Source organism: Phoca vitulina, unplaced genomic scaffold (assembly GCF_004348235.1).
Source record: "Phoca vitulina isolate PV1807 unplaced genomic scaffold, GSC_HSeal_1.0 scaffold45, whole genome shotgun sequence".
NCBI lineage: Eukaryota > Metazoa > Chordata > Mammalia > Carnivora > Phocidae > Phoca > Phoca vitulina.
The window spans coordinates 10415574-10431904 of NW_022589748.1; the positions used below are offsets into that span (position 1 = coordinate 10415574).

The 16331-nt window shown below is 48.5% G+C and overlaps 1 protein-coding gene across 1 annotated transcript; it reads left to right on the plus strand.

Annotated features, from left to right (window-relative positions):
• Positions 1-7183: 7183 nt before the first annotated feature.
• On the plus strand, positions 7184-8771 carry ZG16 (zymogen granule protein 16; the record flags this gene model as incomplete). Its single annotated transcript, XM_032431119.1, has 2 exons — positions 7184-7356; positions 8266-8771. Coding segments are annotated over 2 exons (489 nt in total), but the record flags the coding sequence as incomplete, so codon positions are not given.
• Between the last annotated feature and the right edge of the window lie 7560 nt (positions 8772-16331).

A 16331-nucleotide genomic window follows, 5' to 3' on the forward strand; every position in this document is an offset into this window, starting at 1 on the left:
TCCATGCCCAGTGTGGAGCCCGATGTGGGGCTCAATCCCATAACCCTGAGATCATGACCTGAGCTGAACTGAGTAGGACGTTCAACCAACTGAGCCACCCAGGCGCCCCTTAAAAATAAAATATTAAAAACAAAAAACATGGGGTGCCTGGGTGGCTCAGTTGGTTAAGTGTCTGCCTTCGGTTGAGGTCATGATCCCGGGGTCCTGGGATCAAGCCCCACATCAGACTCCCTGCTCAGCGGGGAGTCTGCTTCTCCCTCCCACTCTATCTCTGTGCTCTCTCTCTCTCCCACTCACGCTCTCTCTCTCAAATAAATGAAATCTTAAAAAAACAAAACAAAACAAAAAAACACCAAACAACAACAAAAAAACGCATACACACAGATTAAAAAAAGAATTACCATGTAATCATAGCTCAATAAAAGGAAATTAAAAACAGATTCCCAAGTGACTTTAACTTGAGTTGTTCAAGTCAGCTTACAGAAAATTCTATCTTTGAGGGGCACCTGCCTGTCTCAGTTGGAAGAGCATGTGACTCTTGATCTCAGGATCCTGAGTTCAAGCCCCGTGTAGGATGTAGAGATGACTAAAAAAATAAACTTAAAAAAATTTTCTTTCTTCAAGTCTTATGATGCATTTGATAAAGATCTCCAGGATCTGAACTAAGTTAAACCATAAAATAAAGCTAACTACAGATAAGAAAGACAAGGCTTGCCCTCATCAACTTTATCTGAAAGAGATATAAAAAGAAAGGCCATGGGACACCTGGATGGCTCAGGTGGTTAAGTGTCTGCCTTCTGTTCAGGTCATGATACCGGAGTCCCTGAATCGAGCCCCAAGTTGGGCTCCTTGCTCAGCGGGGAGCCGGTTTCCCCCTGCTTGTGCTCTCTCTCTCTCTGACAAATAAATAAATAAACTCTTAGGCCATGTTTTGTGAGAATTAAAGAGAGAAAAAAAATAAACGTTTATTCTGTATTTATGTGTGCCAGATCCGTGCCAGGGGCTTGTGACAATTGGTTGGTCTCATCTCCTATAGCAGATGAACAAACTGAAGCTCCAAAGGTCATGGAATGAGTAAGGGCAGGAGCCAAGCTTTAAGACTTGTCTCTAATACAACATTCTGTCCACGAATTCCTGGTCCATCACTATAGGTTTCCAAATTCAAAAAGTGATTAACTCATTTTGTCCAGTCATTATGTTGTATACCTGAAACTGATAATGTTACATGTCAATTACATGTAAAAAAAAAAAATTACTAACATTTACTTCTCCACCTGAGTGGGTTTCTGGAGCTGCTCTGGTTACTACCCTAGAGGTGTCCCAACCCACTTCTAGCCTGGCAGTTTTGAATTGTGTTGGTATACAAAGAATCTTACCCTTTGAGAAAGGTAAAGTTTATTTTTTTCAGAAACAGCAATTCACAATAGGAAAGAACATTTTATATTATGAGCCAGTACACACAGTATAGAGTATTTAACTGAAACAATAGTTGAGGAAACAGTATTTAGACTTGTGGTCTTGAAGCTGTTAAACTGATTTTGTGGTCCACTAGTGAGTTAAGACCTACAGTTTGAAAAACATTGTCCTTGAGGATTTGGGTTGATCTCGAGACCCTTTTTACCCACCCCCTCATTTTACAAATGCAGAAATCTAGGCTCCAAAAAATAAAGTGACTTCTTTACATTCACCCAGCTACTGAGTGTTGGTTGGAGGACCTCAACCTGAAATTCTATCTTTATGTCCAGTATTCTACCGAATACAGAATTTCGCCAGAAGATTCAGAAATAAGAAACAAGAGAACCCAAACACAAGCCTGCCAGAAGAGAGACACAGGCATGAAAAGACAAAGGAGGAGCATTTAATAGAATTCTCTCCGTAGCCAGGGCATCTGAGCGTCATTTCTGGGGCGCCTGCTCTGTGCCAGGTGGGGAGCAAGAACCTTGGGATGGGCTCCAGGTTTAGTAGCGGAGGCTTCTGTGTAAACAGATAACTAACAGCGCAGGGTAATCGGAACCGGGCTGGTGCTGTAGGAAGCACAGCTGGAGGCCAGAGAAAGGAATTCTGTTTGTAGTGGAGGGGCTGGGGAGGGGACGCCTGTGATAGAAGGCTCGGTGAGGGGTACCGGGCGGCGGGGGATGGTATGGCTGACTGTCTTGAGGGTAGAAGATACTAGGAGAGCAGAAGGCGGAGAACATTTAGGCAACAGGAGTGGCAAGAGTAAACCGCGGGCCCCTGCGGGGGCAGGCATGTGGGGCACTGGGGACAGGAGGGTAGGGAGTGGAGGGACCCTCTCTGCCACTTTAGTGGGGTCACTTCTCTCGCGAGACTTCAGTTTCCTCCCTGGAACAGTGAAGGATGAACAGAAATGTTCATTTTGCTTTTGCAGTAAAACCCTTTGTTCAAATGAAGCCATCCGGGAGACCCAAGGCACACATGAGGAGAGAGAGAATTTGTTTTCTGAACAGGAAACAGATCGGCCATTGTCTGGAAACACCTTTTGGAAACTCCGTGATCGGAGCGAGGGGGCAGATTCTCACCCCCCCACCCCCACCCTATCCCTCCACCCCCAGCCCCGGGGTCTGAATTTGCACCAGCACTTAAGCTGCTTTGTCTGGGAGAGGAGGTAGTTCTCCGGGCGCCGAGCAGGGGAGGAGCGGAGCCCCGGGGGACCGGGTGTGGCGGAGGGGTGGTGGTGGTGAGAGCTCGCGCTGCACTCTGACCACCCCCCACCCCACCCCCACCGAGCTTCATTCTCCACTTTTACTTTTTTATTAAAAAAATTTTTTTTTTTTTTACTGGGGCGCCTGGGTAGTAGCTCAGTAGGTTGAGCGTCTGCCTTCGGCTCAGGTCATGATCCCAGAGTCCTGGGATCGAGCCCCGCATCGGGCTCCCAGCTCATCCTGGAGCCTGCTTCTCCCTCTCCCTCTGCTGCTCCCCCTCCTCGTGCTCTCTCTCTCTCTCTCAAATAAATAAAATCATAAAATCTTTAAAAAATATACTTTATTTATTTTTTTGAGAGAGCGATCGAGCGAAGGACAGAGGGGGAGGGAGAGGGAGAAGCGGACTCCGCGGGAGCCCGACGCCGGCTCGATCCCGCAGCCGGAGATCACGACCTGGGCGAAACCACGAGTCCCACCTCAACCGACTGAGCCACCCAGGCGCCCCTCCATTCGCCACTTTTTAAAAGGCAAAACCCCTCCACGGCTCCCCTCACCATCAGGAGGAATCCAAACTCCTGACCACCGCCTCCCAGGCCCTACACCGTCTAACCCCCGACCTCCCCTCCCCCTGGCTTCCACACTTACCACAGGCTCCCCCTCCTCCCCCGCCCCCCGTTTCTACTCTGCCCGCACACCGCCCCGCACACCCCTGCGCAGGGCTTTGGTACTCGTGCCTTCACCAGGCCCAGTCTTCACCCAAACACCTGTCTTCTCTCCATCGTTCAGTCAGGTCTTCGGGAACGTTACGGGAGCAGGGCGGCCTCCCCGGCAGAGGAGCGCCTTCCCCAGCCTTGCTCGAGGCTCACTCTGCTTTATTTCCTCAAGGCCTGTCATGTGCCAACAGTTGTTCGATTGTCTGACGGCCCCCCTGGAGCCTGGAGCGAAAGCTCCTGGGGGTACATGGGACTCTCCTCCGTGGCTGTCTCTCCAGCATCTAGAGCGGTGTGGCCCACACACAGATGCTCCATAAATGTGTTGAGTAAGTTGCTTTGCCAAGAGGGCAGAGAAGACAGGGAGGGAACCTAAACTGCCTGCAACAGCGGAAAGCCTGGGGAGGCTTTGGTCTTTCACTGCCTGTGGGACCCTAGGGGGTGACCCCCACTGCCTGTCGGACCCTAGGGAGGTGACCCCCACTGCCTGTGGGACCCTAGGGGGTGACCCCCACTGCCTGTCGGACCCTAGGGGGGTGACCCCCACTGCCTGTGGGACTCTAGGGGGTGACCCCCACTGCCTGTCGGACCCTAGGGGGGTGACCCCCACTGCCTGTGGGACCCTAGGGGGTGACCCCCACTGCCTGTAGGACTAAGGCAGGTAGGCCCCCAGCAGACACATGGGTAAAATGTGGGAAGTTCAAACAGGAGCTAATGAAGTGGAAGCAGAGGTGGGCCGGGTATCCTGCCTCCACCATTTTCCTCCTGGCTCTTCAGGCGCCTCATCAGAGCAAACCCTGGACGTCCCCACATTAGCCGCACCATGGCCTATCTGGTCTCTGGGACCGACCGAGGATGAACCCTGAGACCCCTCGCACTGGAAGAAAGGCCTCTATTACCCTCCGGAGAGGGGCTGGAGGGCCTGCTGTGGGGAACCCAGGGGCCAGTCTGCAGGCATGGGGGAGACTCTGGCTCTCTGAGTCAGTGCCTCAGAGTGAACCTATGACAAGTGTGGGGGCCTCTGTTCGGAGGGTCCCAGATGTGTCATGCATGGGAAGACGAGGGCGTTCTCCCAAGGTGTTCACCTCAGACCTCTCAGAGCTGCCATCTTTGATATCTGGTGTTTGGTTCCATCCTGTGGGATATACTAATAAGGAAGAGGAGAGAAACAAACAATAGTGAGAGAGGAGACAGGAAAGAGAGAGTTTGGGGGAGGAGGAGAGACAAAGAGGCAGAAGGAAAAAGGCACGGAGAGAGGGAATATAAAGAAAAATCCTCAGAACAGGAGATGAGGGGAAAAGATCAAGACAGAGAATCGGGAAAGAAAGGAAAGCCAGAGAGGACAAGAGACAGAACAAAATATCTGGAATGAAGAAGTTATGTCAGCAGGACAGGCTTGTTTTGAACTTGGAGAAGAGCCGTCAGACAACGTGTCCTTGGCTGCCCTCCTTGTTCTGGAACCTCCCGTGAAGAGCCCTGTCCTATTGCCGGCTCCTTAGGGTGTGGCTCCCTTGTGTTCTTGGAAGGAGTCCTCAGTCCTAGATGGTGAGCCTGTGATGGGTGGGTGCTCTGTGTGTCCAGCTACTAGTCATTAAGAACTGAGGCTAATGACTCCAGCCCCTCCCTGGGCTCCATCCTTCCCTCTGCTTGGGAGGATCTGCTGACTCAGAGGGTCAAAGAGCCAGTCTTAGAGGGGTCAGGAAGTAGGACTCAGGAGTCTGTCCTAGGGACTTAGGTGGAAGGGAAGGGCCTCCAAAGAGAAGAAATCTATTACATCAACCCTGGGGAGGTTTCAGACCTATGGGAAAGAGCAACTGTCCAGTGTGGGCTGTAGCCCCCAGAAGATTCGGCCGTCACTCCCGGAAGTCCTAAGGCCCCAAGCCCAGAACTGCCCCCAAAGGAGGACCTGTCTACTTTTACTTCCTTAGCTTTCCACTTGCCCTCTGGACCTCTGTTCCCAGGAGGGGGATCTACAGGAGTTCAGTGTCCTTCTCCGAAACTGTTACCCTTCTCCGAAAAGGTTTGTGAACAGTCTGGCAGGTTGGGGATGGATAGACGGGGGAAAAAAAAAAAACAAGCACAGCAAAATATTAACCACGGTAGAATTGACATGGGGGTATATGGGTGTTCACTGTATAATTCTTTCAATTTTTCTATATGTTTGGACTTTTTTTCCATACAAAGTAACAGGGAAGACAGACAGAAAAAATTGTCTGGAAAATAGAAGACACTCCTAAGTCTAGGGCATTGGGAGTGTAATCCCTTTCCAGAAGAATCTATATTTCAAATGCCCTGAGAGGACAGTGTTTATCCTGAAAGTTGACAGATTGCAGGTAGGAGCACCTGCAGAACACCCAAGGAGGGGAGGGAGAACCTTAGACCACACCCAGAAGTGAGTAGCAACTTCGCCCACCCAAAGCTTCTGGCCCTTCAGTTGGTGACCTTTTCTCAAGTTTATTCTGCCTGTCCTGAGATCTGGGCCTTGGCCCTAAGTGGACCCCACCCTATGACCTGTAACCCTCAGGGGGAGAGGCAGGATAAGAAGTTCCAGACCCTGCCTAATAACCGATCCTAAGAGATTGATCATATTTGCTCAGGAGGTGAGGTTCACATGATAAAGAGCAGGGGGAGGGCTTGGACCTGGTATAAAAGATCTGAAAGTTTCAGGGGGACTACTTTGCACTTGAAACTGCCAGGTGATGGGTGACAGAGGCCTGAGCTAATGGGTGACAGGGATGGCTGGGTTTGAGTTAGGGGGAATTCAAGCTGAGCTGGACAGGAAACTGCCTGGATTGAGCAGCAGGGGAGACCTGTGTGTCAGCTCACTGGGGCATCTGCATCTGAGTAAGGTGCAAAGATATCTGGGTCTCGGGGGAAGGACTGGGGATGCCTGGGATGCTCGGGGGCATCGATGCGGCAGGATTTGTGTTAGTGGAGAAAGAATGACACATAGAGCAGGCATCTGGTATCTACTATCTTGAGCTGGTCCAAACTCCTTCTGCAACCTCTCAGTCTATCCACCTCCGCCTGAACTACTCTGATGCTGGTGGTGGCAGTCTCGTCTATCATCACCTCCACTCCCCCGGTGACACAGAGACGCGGCTCTAAAATGCTCCTTTCCTTCTGATCAGAGACCAGCGCGAAGCTAAGAATTTGAACTCTGCCCCAGATGTCCCCCAAGCCAGGCCAGTCCATCACAGGCAGATTTCAGTTAGGTTTTGCTCAGACTCCTGGTTTGGGAAACTCAACCGTCTCTATGATTTGGAGATGGTCTCCACTTCTTTGCAAACTCTTTTCCTGCTTTGTGCCAGGAGGGAACAGGACTTAACACAGCTTGGTCCAGATAGAGGGTTAGGATTGATCTTCTGATCTGGGATGGAAGAAGGGAGTTGGCTACCTCCAGACCAGGGAGGACAGAGGGGTTAAGGACACAGAAGATAGACTTCTAGGAGCAGGACCAGAGACTAGGGACAATCCTTTCTAAACCCAAGATTGGGTCAGTTAGGTCTCAGTTGAAGGACAAAGAAGGCTGAGTCTCAACTGGAGGTCAGGGATACCTGGCTAAATGAAGTCCAGAGGAAAAAGGCTAACCCTTGACTTTCTCCTTTCTTTCCACTTCAGCGCCAGGATGTTGACCATTGCTCTTCTTGCCCTTCTCTGTGCATCAGCCTGGGCCAGTGCCAGTAAGTGAGAAGCCAGGAGCCCAGCACTAGCGTCATGGGAAGGCAGCCTCCTTCACTGCTGGTGGTCAAGCTGGCTTGGAGTGGTGGGCACTGAGTCGTGGGAGGTATAGAGATGGTGGGGAGAAACTGAGCTCGAGATTTCTCCCTCCGACTCCTACTGTCCCCTCCAGTTCAGGCTAGGTCCTCCTCCTACAATGGAGAGTATGGAGGTGGTGGAGGGCAGCGATTCTCCCATTCTGGTTACCAGCTGGAAGGTCCCATCACCGCCATCCGTATCCGGGTCAACAGATACTACATCGTAGGGTAAGATTCTTTGTGTTTCTCTGGGTTTGGGGATCCTCTCTGATCTTACTAAACTGGAAAGTTCTCAGTCACTTTGGGTTACGTCTGTTCCAGTCAGCAAGTCCCAATGATAATATGTGAGAGTGGTTAGAAGACCGAGATCTGAGGCCAGTGCTGCTACCGCCCCAAGCACACGCAACCTCGGGCAAATCATATACCATAGCTGTTCAGGCGCCTGGAAAGTGGCTGGTTTGGCCCCATCCAAGGTGTAAGGCCCCTCCGGCATCCTCCATCTTTGCTGATGCGTCTTCTAAAAATGTGTATCCTTCTGATCCTGGACTATATCCTGGGACAACAAAGTCTCTGCCCTCATGAGAACCTTCCAGAAAGATCCCTCTGCTCCTTTCACGTGGGGCGGGGTGTGTGTGTGTGTGGGGGGTGGGCGGCACAGCAGGAATCTAGATTTCTTTTTTTAAAGATTTTATTTATTTATTTGACAGAGAGATAGAGAGCACAAGTAGGTAGAGAGGCAGGCAGAGGGAGAGGGAGAAGCAGGCTCCCCGCCGAGCAGGGAGCCCGATGCGGGACTCGATCCCATCATGACCTGAGCCGAAGGCAGCTGCTTAACCGACTGAGCCACCCAGGCGCCCCAAGGAATCTAGATTTCAAAATCAAGCTCCAACACTGGTCTGGTCTGGGTGACTCTGGCTAAGTGACTTTTCCTTTCTGAGCCTATGTGTTTGTCGGCAAAATGAGTTGAAGTTCCCTGTATGATCTCAAGGGCTCACTCATCCCTCACACACTGTGGGACTGGCAGGAGGCCTGTCACCCGTCACCAGTTTGCAGGTCTCGGCGGGTAGGCCAAGGGGTCCTGAATTCGGATCACCCCACTCAGCGTCGGTCTTCCTTCCCTCCCTGCCCGGCCTCTAGGCTCCAGGTCCGTTATGGCAAGGTGTGGAGCGACTACGTGGGCGGCACCCTGGGAGACCTGAAGGAGATCTTCCTGCACCCTGGGGAGTCAGTGATCCAGGTGTCTGGCAAGTACAAGTACTACGTGAGGCAGCTGGTCTTTGTGACTGACAAGGGCCGCTACCTGCCTTTTGGGAAAAAAACAGGCAAGAGTTTCAATGCTGTCCCCTTGTACCCCCACACTGTGCTTCGATTCATCAGTGGTCGCGCTGGCTCCCTCATCAACGCCATTGGCCTGCACTGGGACGTCTACCCCAGTGACTGTGGCAGTTGCTGAGCCTCAGCTCCGTCCCAGGCCGGGCACCGCAAGGGGGGGTGAGAACCTCTTTACCATGAACCTCATCCACATGGCTCAATAAAAAAGCTAAAAGGACATAGCTACCACTTGTGTCTGTGGGGGCGTGCCGCGGGGATCTGCCTCCTGGCTCTGCTTCTGGACGTGCGAAGCTCATTTCTGCTTATCTGTCGGACGGACGTCATTCTGGGGAAGAGTGGGAGGGAGAGAGAGAGAAGTGCAAAAGTCTTGGCTTTTCTTCATAATTTATCAAGAGGAGATAAGATTCGGGCTTGTACCGACTCTTTTCTTCAAGGATAGCTCCTGAGACTGTTTACCCAAACTGGTGTTCTGAGGCTGGGGGTAAGGCCTAGCTGTGGCTCATTGCCAAACCCCCAGATGTTCCACTCTCTCACCCTTCTCTCCCCTTGAGATAGTGCCTCTCCACCAAAAGGCTCTTGACCTTAACTCACTTGCTGTCTCTGGCCTGGGCCATTTTCCTTTGTTGTTTCCCAGAATCCACCTGACTCCCAAAGCATGGCCTACGTTTGTGTCAAGGACCTTGTCTATGACTCCAGCCTAGTTTCCCCCCTCCCCCCCTCCTTTGCCCAGAAGCACTGGTGTCCTTGCTTAGTTTAGCTCGCTCAGAATTGGGCTTCTTTCCCTAGGAAGCCACCACCTCCTCAACAGCTTCTCCTCTGCCAATACCATCCTCAAACAAGGGCATTACAAGAGGGGTAGATTTCCATCGTGGGTTTCCATGAACTTAGGGGGTTGCTTAGTGTTCCAGAGGCAACAGAGTGGCTGCAGAGATACATCAAGGATATAAAGTTGCTTTGGAGAGAATTCTTAAGACTCTAGTTGCCAGTCCTAAGATTGTGACGGTTTTTTGTTTTGTCTTTTGGTGGTGATGGTTGGGGGTGGGGGAAGTCACTCATTGCTCCCAAAAGATTGATTTACATCATGGGGAGTGCCAGAGTCACATTTCTCCCCAGTCAGACAAAGATAACAATTATGTAAACATAATTTTATTTTTATTTTTTATTTTTTTAAAGATTTTATTTATTTATTTGACAGAGAGAGACACAGCGAGAGAGGGAACACAAGCAGGGGGAGCGGGAGAGGGAGAAGCAGGCTTCCCGCCGAGCAGGGAGCCCGATGTGGGGCTCGATCCCAGGACCCCGGGATCATGACCTGAGCCGAAGGCAGACGCTTAACGACTGAGCCACCCAGGCGCCCTATTTTTATTTTTTAAAGATTTTATTTATTTGTCAGAGAGAGAGCACAAGCAGGAGGAACGGCAGGCAGAGGGAGAAGCAGACTCCCCGCCGAGCAAGGAGCCTGATGTGGGACCCGATCCCAGGACCCCAGGATCATGACCTGAGCTGAAGGCAGAGGCTTAACTGCCTGAGCCACCCTGGCGTCCCTACATGTAATTTTATTTTATTATTTTTAAAGATTTTATTTATTTGACAGAGACACAGCGAGAGAGGGAACACAAGCAGGGGGAGAGGGAGAGGGAGAGGGAGAAGCAGGCTCCCTGCTGAGCAGGAAGCCTGATGCTGGGCTCGATCCCAGGATCCCGGGATCATGACCTGAGCCGAAGACAGATGCTTAACAACTGAGCCACCCAGGCGCCCCCTTACATGTAATTTTAGAAAGAAATACTAACATTACAGAAGTAAACTAATACCTAGCTTGTTTTTATAACAATTTCTTTATTTCTCTCAAACAATTCCATGGAATGGAATAATTATGTCACTGTAATTACTTTTTTTTGAGATATAAAGCACATAAAATTCACCCTTTTAAAGTGTATCATTTCAGTGGTTTTTAGTAGAGATTGTGCAACCATCATCCCTCTCTAATTCCCGGATACTGTCATCAGCTCAGAAAGAAACCTCAGCCCCATTAAGCAGTCACTCCCCATTCCCTTCTCCAGCCCCTCGTAACCACCCATCTATTTTCTGTCTCTATGGATGTGCCTATTCTCGACATTTCATGTAGAGGGAATCATACAATAACGTGGCCTTTTGTGTCTGGCTTCTCCCACTTACCATATTTGCAAGGTTCATCCATGCTGTAGCACGTGTCAGGACTTTGTTCCTTTGTATGGCTGAGTCTGACAGAGCTATCTGGTCAACTTCAGGACATGCTTTAAGCTAGCGGCTTTCACATGGGGCCGGGTGGACCTTAGAGGCAGAAGCAGCAGAAGAGGATGAAGTAATGGGATTCCTGGCTATTGTCTAGTCTACATATTAGGCTTCTGTAAAAGATTTGATTTTTAAAGAAAATTTTTCTTCACTTATAAAGTTTGAAAATTGCTAAACTGAGCTAATCATACATTTATCAAATATTCTCTGCTAGGTGCTTCGGAATACAAAGACCACTGAAAGTTGGGTTCTTTTCCTCTAGGCTAAGGAAGACTTGGTGAAGGAAGGGGTGGTGTGTGTGTGTGTGTCCACGTGCACACATGTACAGGGGCCCAGTATTGGGCTCAGGCCCCAGGTTATGCAGAAATACGAACACATGAAAATGACAAGTGGTTTAGCACAGCTAAAATGCAAAGTACAACTCGGCAAAGATGAAGCTCATGGACAGGCAGAGACCATGAATGTCATGCTAAACTATTGAAACTTTATTTATTTTATGGGCTACATGAAGCCATTTAACCAAAATTTCACCCAAGGGATTGAGAAAGATTTATAAGGAAGTCATTTTTTTCTGGTATAAGTAGGGAAAATGGATTGAAGGTGAAGCAGGGTAATAGTTAAGAGAATAGGTCTAGATCAGTGATGATGGATATCTGAACAAAGGCAACAATGTGAGGAAGAGAAGAGAGGGAGGAATTTGAGAGATTCAAGGGGGAGGGTGGACTCAGAACTTGATAAATGAACGCATGAAGGTGCGTGAAGGAGGAAAGTCTAGAAGAACTACCATGTTTAGTATTGGCAACTGGGAAGAGTTGGATCCTCTCTAAGATGAGGAGTACAAGGAAAAATTAGCCTTGTTTTTAATTAATTTTTTGGGGGGGGAAGGGCAGAGGAAGAGGAAGAGAGAACATTAAGTAGGCTCTATGCCCAGTGTGGGGCCTGACACAGGGCTTGATCTCACAACCCCGAGATCAAGAGTCGCATGCTCTACCGACTGAGCCAACCAGGCGACCCCTATAGATAAAGGGACTTATTGCAAAGAATTGGCTCCACAACTGTGGAGGCGGGTGAGGCAAGTCTAAAATCTGGAGGGCAGGCTGGCCATCTGGAAACTCGAGGGCAGGAGGGCGTGCTGCAGTCCATGGGTGGAACTTCTTCTTCCTCAAGGAAACCCCAGTTTTGTTCTTTTGCTTCCTTGTAAATTAATGTATTATATCATCAAATGTTACACTTTTAGTAACTTAATTTTCTTAAAAATTTTTTCCAGCTTTATTGAAGTATAATTGACAAATAAAATTCTAATATTTTTGAAGTGTACGACGTGATGATTTGATATGTATACCTGGTGAAAGGACTCCCACAATCAAGTTACTTAACACACCCATCACCTCACAGTTACCTTAAAAAATTTTTTTTGAAGAATAATTGACATAGAATATTGTATTAGTTTCAGGTATACAACATGGTGATTTACTATTTAAATACATTATGACGTGGTTGGGGCGCCTGGGTGGCGCAGTCAGTTAAGCGTCCAACTCTTGGTTTCGGCTCAGGCTGTGGTCTCAGGGTTGTGAGATCGAGCCCCGCATTGGGCTCCATGTTCAGCAGACTCTGTTCCTCACCCCTGCTCATGCTTGAACTCTCTCTCAAATAAATAAACAAATAAATAGATAAATAAAATCTTAAAAAAATTGTTACAATATTATTAACTATATTCCCTATGCTGTATATTATATCCTCATATCTTATTTATTTATTTTTAAAGATTTTATTTATTTATTTGAGAGAGAGAAAGAACATACAAGCAAGGGGGAGGGGCAGAGGGAGAGGGAGAAGTAGACTCCCCACAGAGCAGGGAACCCAATGCAGGGCTCGATCCCAGGACCCTGGGATCATGACCCGAGCCAAAGGCAGACACTTAACTGGCTAAACCACCCAGGCACCTCCCATATCTTATTTTATCAATAGTTACCTTAAAAAAAAATTTTTTTTGTGAGAACGCTTAAGATCTACTATGTTAGCAAATCGCAATCATACAATACAGTATTTTCAACTACAGTCACCATGTGACACAGTGGAAAGTCTGTACCCTTTTACTCACATGTCCCCATTTCCCATACTTCCCAGGTTTTGGCAACCACATTCTACTGTTTCTATGTGTTCAACTTTTTTTTTTTTTTAAGTAATCTCTACTCTGAAGGTTGGTCTTGAACTTACCACCCTGAGATCAAGAGTGGCGTGCCCTACCAACGGAGCCAGTCAAGAGCCCCCGTGTTCAAGAGCAACACCTAGATTAGTTTTGACTGAATGCTCGACTACAGCCTAGCCAGACATATAAACTACCTGTTGCACCTGAGAAAACCTAGGAGGGCTGGGGGTGGGGAGTTAGGACAATAGCAGACAGTGAAGGAGTTTGCTGACCAAAATCAGATAAAATGATTACTGAGGAATGCAGGGAACTTAGCTATTAGCTACTAGATGTCATAGTGAGTTGACAGAGTACAGCCCAGGGACTTGGGAAAGCTAAGTCCTACCTTTGCACAGCTACATGGTCTCATTCAAATCTCTTAACCTCTCTGGGTTTCAATCACCCATCTGTAAAATGAGCTTCTCTGGGTCACATGCTCTCTAAGATGTATTGAGCTCATACATCTAGAAATCTAATTTCTAAGACTTTACTGTTACACGAAAACAACTGGCCTCATTGTGCAGTGGTTGAATGCTATATAGGGATAACTGAGCTATGTGTATGAAGAAGGTGGCCTGGAACAGGGGCATGCCTGAGGTCTCCTCAAGTAGGGAGTGCTCTGGAACATGCCTGGAATGAAGGGCCCAAAGGCCCACAAGCTACAAAGAGCCCACAGCTCCTCTGATGGCAACCTGGAGTTGAAAGGCAATCTCTCAAAAAGAACACTCCTCTCCTCCCCCACCACCCACCCAGCCTCCGCCAGCTAGGGGCGCCTGGCTGGTTCAGTTGGTAGAACACGGGACTCTTGATCTTGGGGTTGTAAGTTCGAGCCCAGGTCAGGTGTAGAAATTACTTTAAAAAAAAAAAAAAAAAAAGCCCTCCTCAAGACCCTCCCTACAGGAGGTCACCAAATTAACCAAATTAACTGGGTGATATAGAACTATGACTGTTTCCTCATGTGGATCATCAGGAACTCCACAGAGGCTGGTACTGAGTCCTCAAGCTCCCACTGCAGAAGGTAGCAGGGAAAGAGCCATTTTAAGTAAACAGAGCACCAGGCATCTTGAGCATTCCCAAGAATAGAGAAGCCTGAATCTGCACAAGCTGATGCAGTCCCAGGAGACAGCAAAGGTCAAATCCCTAAACTACAACCACCAACAGAACCATTTCTGGCAGGTATCTTACCAAGTATCTGGTGACTGGCAACAAATATGAAAATATGAAGAGCCCTTCCTGAAGTGTGGGGAAGACCAAGCTGCCAATCGTCTTAAGTCCGTGGTTTCCCAAGTGTGGTCCAGGAAACTCTGGAGGCTGCTGGGGGGAGGGTCTGCAAGGCCAAAACTATTTTCATAGACACTTTAGGGGGAGGGTCTGCAAGGCCAAAACTATTTTCATAATAAAACTAAGATACCATTTGCCTTTTCCCCTTGCATCCTTTCTTGAGTATATGGTGGAGTTTTCAAGAAGCTATATGACATATTGATATCACAACATCCTGAATGCAGAAGCAAATAGAATACAGCTATTTTCCCTTAAGCCAGGCATTATATTCATAAAAATGTAAAACAGTGTCACTCTTCTTACTATATATATATTTTTTTGCTTTGGAAAAGTTATTTTTAAAATTAAAATGTTATTTATATTATATGTAATGGGTTTGTTATTGTAATTTTTTGAGCAGATTTTTAAATGGAGATATAATTCACACAACATAAAATTTACCATTTTTAAGTGTACACTTCAGTGGTTTTCAGTTCACTATGTATATTCACTATGTAGTGCAACTATCACACTAATTCCAGAACATTTCTATCGCCCAAAAAGAAACTCCATACCTAACAGCCATAGTCCCAATTCACCAACCCTTCACCAAGCCCGGATCTACCTTCTGTCTCGATGGATTTGTTACTGCAATTTTGAAGTGCATTAATAAATATTTTTAATTTGTTTTAATTTCTAATACAGTAACTATTGAATAGACACAACCCACAACCCATATAAACAAAAGATCTTTGGGGCTTCAACTTTTTTTTTTTAAGATCTGTTAATTATTTTTTTAAGTAATCTCTATACCCAACATGGGGCTCAAATTTACAACCCCGAGATCAAGAGTTGCATGCTCTACCGACTGGGCCAGCCAGGCACCCTTGGAGCCTCACTTTTTAAGAATGTAAAAGGATAGGGCGCCTGGGTGGCTCAGTTGGTTAAGCGACTGCCTTCGGCTCGGGTCATGATCCTGGAGTCCCGGGATCGAGTCCCGCATCGGGCTCCCTGCTCGGCAGGGAGTCTGCTTCTCCCTCTGACCCTCCTCCTTCTCATGCTCTCTGTCTCTCATTCTCTCTCTCTCAAATAGGTAAAATCTTTAAAAAAAAAAAAAAAAAAAAAAGAATGTAAAAGGATTCCAGGGCCAAAAAATTTGAGAACCACTGGTCTAACACTTGTTTTGTTTTTGAATAGGTTGGACATAATCTCTAAACCAGGGCCCTACCAGGAACTCAAAGATGGGATATTCATCCCTGGTTAAGCTTCCAGAAGGGACAGGTAACTACTTCACAGACCGGTGAACCACGGGACATTGGGTGGGTGGAACCGTGGGTGAAGTTGACAAGGTAAAAGACTGAACACGCCTTTAACGCCCACTCCGATGTGTTGAGTTACAAAGTAAGGAACATCTGAGCTGGTCTCCCGGGCTCAGATTTGACATAAGAGGGCACATATGTCACCTGGCATCTGCACCTCACATGGCGGATTTGGGCTCAGCAAGAGGTGAGTGCACCATGACTATCTACATCCAGACAGCGTGGTCCAGACCTACAGGAGTGACAAGTGACCAGAAGGTAAAGCACCCCGTTGACTGAAACTGAGTTCAAGTCCTGAAATCCACAAAAACGACCACCCCACCCCACAGGGCGCGAAACAACCCGAGGCAAGAAACTGCAGAAAGTGAAGCTCACTTAGAATATTCAATTCAAGGAAATTTTGGGGGGAAATCTATTGAATCACTGCTTGATTCGTACCAAAATTCATGGTTGAGGGGGGAAAAGGAGGCGAAAAGTCTGCACTTACGCAAATCTTTGCTTGGAAACCCGAAAGCCAGAAGGTACGGGGAGTCCAGTGCCCAGCCGCGCGCAGCAGCTCGTCCGACGGCCACCGCCGCCCGTGCCGTCGGCACCAGCGTTCGAGCGGGGCGCGGGCCGCGACGTCCACGGCTGGGTGGCCAACCTGCGCGCATGCGTCCTCCGCCACGGGACACTTTCTTGCAGGTCCCTGAGGCGAACCCTAGAGGGCGGGATAGTTGCGAGCCACCAGCAGGGGCTTCCGGCGGCGAGTAGCCGTGATTGGTGGAGCCCAGGACAGGGGGCGGGGCACCGGGAAATTCGAATGGGAGAGGCGGGCCAACGGAGGGAGTGGA